Here is a 5,229-nt window from a genome sequence, read left to right on the forward strand (position 1 = left end):
AGTTGTGCACTTAAAATAAATTGTATGTAAATGCTATCTATGCTCTGTACCAACATTTGCAATTTTACGTGCGGCATTGTCTTTTATGATCGACGTGCATGAATTTGAGAGTCCCGATTTAAGATATATGAATGACGGGAGAAAAATATGAGGGCCCGTCCGGATGCGTCCGCGGGCGCGTTCGCGGACGTATAGGCGGTCGGGTTTGCCAAGTCCGGCTGTAGATTTTTTTATAGAAAAGGAGGAAGACCCCCGCCTCTGCATCTGGACGATGCATACAACCATTTTATTAATTATTAACACAAGACCTTACAAAGTCATACAACAATAAGACTAAAGCCACCGTCTAAGCAACATCTGTCGCTACTCCTATCCAGTTGATGAACGGGTGCTGATATTCTAGGCCTAATACCAAACAGACCTCGCAGTCAAACCTAACATCTAAGACCTGAGGTCCCAACCAGGACGCCTGCCGGGTATGGGCACCCACCAGTCCGGCGTGCTCCTCAACCAGGACGCCTGCCGGGTATGAGGCGGCCACAGCCACCTGCCACCAATCCATCTTCAGAGCTGTACTGTTGCATCTACCTTGCCCAGTCTAGCTGCCGCCGACGCCACCACGACGCCAAACAGCGTCGACCTCCTGCGCGTGTCCATCGCCACAGATCTGACGCCAAGCCTCCACTGCTCCATGCCGCCAAGAGCCGCCGCCATGAATATGTAGAAAGAAACACCGCTCCACCAAAGAAGCCATCCGCTGTCCCTCGAGCCCGAGTGCATCTACAAGAATGCCGCCCCCAAGGGGGTAACAACACATGAATGCCGCCGTCATCCGATCAACTGATTTAGGGTTTCCCCCGGAGGTATTGGGTGGGGTTGGGAGTTTTACCTCGATGATGCCTTCTTGAAGGAAACGATGATAAGGGCATCATCATCACCGGCTCCGGCCAACGACCGAAGACCAAGTTTTCACCCGGATCCGTCCCAAGAAATCCACCCGACAACCTGTGCACTGTCTCGACCGCCTTCAAAGCCCCTGATCTAGCCGCCTAGATCCGACGACCAACCGCAACATGCCAGCGTAGGAGCCCTGGCGCACCGGCCACTGCCTGAATGCGCCACCACTAGAGCCGGGGAGGAGGGCTCCCACCCCACCTCGCCAAACCGCGAGAACTGCCGAGATGGATCCCGCGCGCTCATCACCGTCTCTGATCGGAACCAATCTGTGGCAAAACCCCGAGATCGCCGACGCGGATCCGCCTTGGATATGGACTGCACCACGCCATGCCGCCGCGGGAAGCCCGAGCTTCACCCGCCGCCACCTTCCAGGGCCGCCGCCCCGGGATCCAACCGTCACCGACAGGCCGAGCCGCCGGCCACCGCGACCAAAGCCGCCATGACCCCGCGAGCCCACCGAACGGTCGGCGCCACCAGATCTTCCTCAAAGCCTAGCAGCTCCGCCGCCTTCGCCCAGCACCACGCCGCCACCTTGCGCCGTCGCCCAAGACGAACAGCCGCGCCGCCGCGACGCAGATCGGGGAAGGAAGCGCCCCAGCGCCATGGGTGACCCGCCTCACCTGATGGCGCGGGAGGGAAGAGGGCCTCCGACGCCGCCATCAGCCGCCCGGGGCTTCGCCCGGCGACCTCCTCTAGCGGCGGCGGAGGGGAGGAGGAGGATGGACGCGCCCGTCGGCGGGGGCTAGGGTTTCCACCTATCGGGGCGCCAGGGGTATTCACGTGTATTCATATGAATACCCAAGATTTGGCCCAAAAATATTAATACATGTCTTATTTAGCGGCCCACAGTCCACACGGGATACCGGCTACACTCGTCCCGTTCACTCGATCCAGCCCCCACTCGGCCGTTCCCCAAGTCCCCAACCTAACCTAGCGCCTGCGGCTAGCAGCGGCGGCGGCGGCGGCGAGTACCGGTCAGCGCCCAGCGGCAGCGGCGGCGGCGAGTAGCGGCCAGCGGCGGCGGCCAGTACTGACTACAGGCAGCGGCAAGCGGAGCCGCTAAACGGGCGACCAGCGGCAGGCTGGCAGCAGACCAGGTACTATTCTCCTCTTCTCCTAGTTCTAACTTCCTAATTCCTATGGGCTCATGCGGCACCCAACTATTATCTGTAGGTGGATTTGTAGTGCAGTCAAATTGGACAAATTGCTGCTAGTGCTGGATTTGATTAGTCTTAAGGTGGGTATTGCGGGTTAAAGTTTTAGGGACAAATTGCTGCTTGTGTTGCTGTCAAACATGCACATCACTCTGCTACTGCCTACTGAGTGCGCGAAAATATTATTTGTTGAATAATTTGGTACAACTCCTCTGCTATTCATGATGCTGTAGAATGATTTTTCTGTGTCAGGACAAATTGCTTGTGCTGTAAAATGCATTTATTTGTTTAGAACGATCCGAACACTAGTTTGCTACACGACCAACTTAGTAGATTACTAGATTGCTGATCTATTTTTTTCTGATCCTGTATCACAGATGAAGAAGAAGGGTGTTTGTATTGTTGCATTGTGGGAAAGAGCTTCCAAGGCAAATAAAAGAACTTCGACATCTACACCAAATCCTCCTGATGTTGAAGTTGAGAGTAGTATCATTCCTCCTACTATTGAGAGCAATCTGCAACTGGCACTTGTGCAAGCACATGAACCTAATGATGGCCACACAGAACCTGAGAGTGCAGCTTGCTCCCCAACCCCAATTGTAGAAGATGATGAAGCAAATGATGAAGTTCAGTTTGAAGTAGATTTGGAAGCACTTGAGTCTGATCCTGGGAAACGGATCCCCATCTCTAGGTACAATGTCAATGACCATTTCATCTATTTGTTGCTTATGACCAAGAGAAGTTGGTTAGGCTTGCTACAAAGTTTTATGCTTCTGATTTTACAAGTGATGAACTGGCAAGACTTTCATGGCAACTAAACATGTATGTTACTAATGTGCGTAGAGATGAAAGGTTTCAAAACCTGAAAAATCTGTGTCAGCTTTCAGTTATGCTTGTTGAGACAAACAAGCATGAACAATATCATATTGTTTACAAGCTTCTTAAGTTGGTATTGATTCTGCCAGTAGCTACTGCTAGTGTTGAAAGGGTATTCTCTTCAATGAGCTATGTGAAGAATAAGCTAAGGAACAAAATGGGTGATGAATATTTGAACAATTGTTTGGTTACATTTGTTGAGAGAGAATTTTTCGATCAAGTGAAGGATGAAGATGTCATCAATCTCTTCCAAAAAGGCGACCGCAAAGTTATATTGTAAGAAGGATATCATCACTTTATCAATCAAAAGATACTTATGTATTCATGTTGTTATGGTCTGATACATTGAAATATTGCTATTGCCGTTATGCTAGTGTTGTTTTGTTCATATATTGCTAGTGTTGTGTTGTTTGGTTCATATACTACATTTAGAGCCAAAAATATTTTTTGGATGAATACCCAGCCTTCATTTCCTGGCGCCACCACTGTTTCCACCCGAGCCTCCCTAGCGGGAGGGGCGACGCGGGGGCTTGAAGGATGGATACTATAAAATGGACCTAGCGCTGCTCTCACACCCCCAGTTTGGCGAGGTGCTGATCTCATTTGCGAGGGACCAAGTGCATTACACGTTGTTTCACAAAAAAATAAAATAGAGGAAGCATTATTCATTTGCCAACAACAACACATGTATTATGATTATTAAATGTTTAAGCCATATGCACCAAGTACACAGTATATTCCGGCACAAGTACGTACTGCCGATCGAGATAGCCAGTATATTATGCAGTGTCACAGTATGTGTATCTGAAGCAGCTACATATCTTGCTTACACATATTTATTCGTTCATCTATTTATTTAGTGTGACACGTTTGGATGGAGCGATCGCGCGCTTGCACGTACTATGTAGTGCCAGCCAGCTTGGCCAATTCACCTGTACCTCCGGCCACCGCAGGTGCCCTCCCTCTGGCAGTTGAAGTAGGCGGCGGCGACCGGAGCGCCGAGGCCGTAGCACTCGGCCAGGTCCCTGGTGATGAAGTTGGAGCGCCACCCTGGCGCGTAGATGGCCTGCCGCACCGCCTGCCGGAACACCACGAATGCCACGCGGTGGATCCCCGCCGTCGGCTGCGGCTTCTCGTACGCCACCACCTCGGTCCCTGCATGCAGCCATGCACACAGGCAAAAGTTTGAGTAATGGTTCCCACCGGACTATCTGCTTTTTGCTTGTAGTCTGTACGTAAATTAACTTCTTATTACCACGGCTCACGTCACCTCCGTCTGGTATGTCCGTCACCATCCTGTATGTAGCCAAGAAATTAAACCGAAGCAATTAGCTTAATTCTTTATATAGTATAGTACTTCCTTCGTAAAGAAATATATAAGTGTTTAGTTGATTAAAGTAGTGATCTAAATGCTTCTATATTTATTTACAGAGGAAGTAGTAGTAAATATATTATTATATATTTTTCTCACGAATTGGTTAGCACACAAAGTGCATGCATTACATGCACAAAAAACAAAGGTACCTAGCTACGGGTAAAGCTAGCTAAATTAGGCACCATGCACGTACCAATGGAGGTACTCCCGTTGGGAAGGGTTGGTTGGGCTGGGTACATCAGGGTCGACCATCACCTGAAACATGGCACATGTTATTCATGCAACGCATATGCATGTTAAAACTAACCACGTGCATGCATGCATGATTTCATGCAATCAAATGATGCATGCATGGAGACGTATGGCCACTCACGAGCGTGTAGAGTGACCCGCGGCGTCCTGTGATCCGCACCGTCGGCTGGTTCTCCACCTGCGACGGCCTCAGCTCGAACCCGTTGGTGATCTCCCGGTTGCCGTACAGCACCCTCAGCTGCGCCGCCATGTCGAAGTAGTCGACCACGTCGCCGACGATCCTCCCCACGATGAGCGGATCCCTCGACGCCATCCTCGATCACCACCGCCCACTCCTGTTACTTAGGTTTAATTAGATGTAGCTAAGCTAGCCAGTACTGCCTTGCGTGAAAGCTTGGGGTGGTATATGCAGCGGCGTATGTCCTGCTATTTATAGGCGTCCCGGTGAAGTCCCACCGCACGCGTTCTCAGTCTGACCACGGCTCAAAAGATACGAGGTGTGCTGTGCCTTTTCTTCAATCATAGACTGATCACTAGTACCTGAAAGATACTGGACTGTAAAAGTGTTGACGTGCGACATCGTAGAATCTGTGGCAGCTCCATTGTTTCTGATCG

General features: G+C 50.7%; 1 protein-coding gene across 1 annotated transcript; it reads right to left on the bottom strand.

Annotated features, from left to right (window-relative positions):
• Positions 1–3,915: 3,915 nt before the first annotated feature.
• LOC123050502 (protein FLOWERING LOCUS T-like) lies at positions 3,916–4,927 on the bottom strand. Its single transcript, XM_044473285.1, has 4 exons — positions 4,736–4,927; positions 4,556–4,617; positions 4,243–4,283; positions 3,916–4,142 (listed from the first exon to the last, which is right to left on the bottom strand). Exons 1-4 carry the CDS (start codon positions 4,925–4,927, stop codon positions 3,916–3,918), a joined length of 522 nt encoding a protein of 173 aa, XP_044329220.1.
• Positions 4,928–5,229: the final 302 nt, after the last annotated feature.

The sequence above is a fragment of the Triticum aestivum genome, chromosome 2D (genome assembly GCF_018294505.1).
Source record: "Triticum aestivum cultivar Chinese Spring chromosome 2D, IWGSC CS RefSeq v2.1, whole genome shotgun sequence".
NCBI lineage: Eukaryota > Viridiplantae > Streptophyta > Magnoliopsida > Poales > Poaceae > Triticum > Triticum aestivum.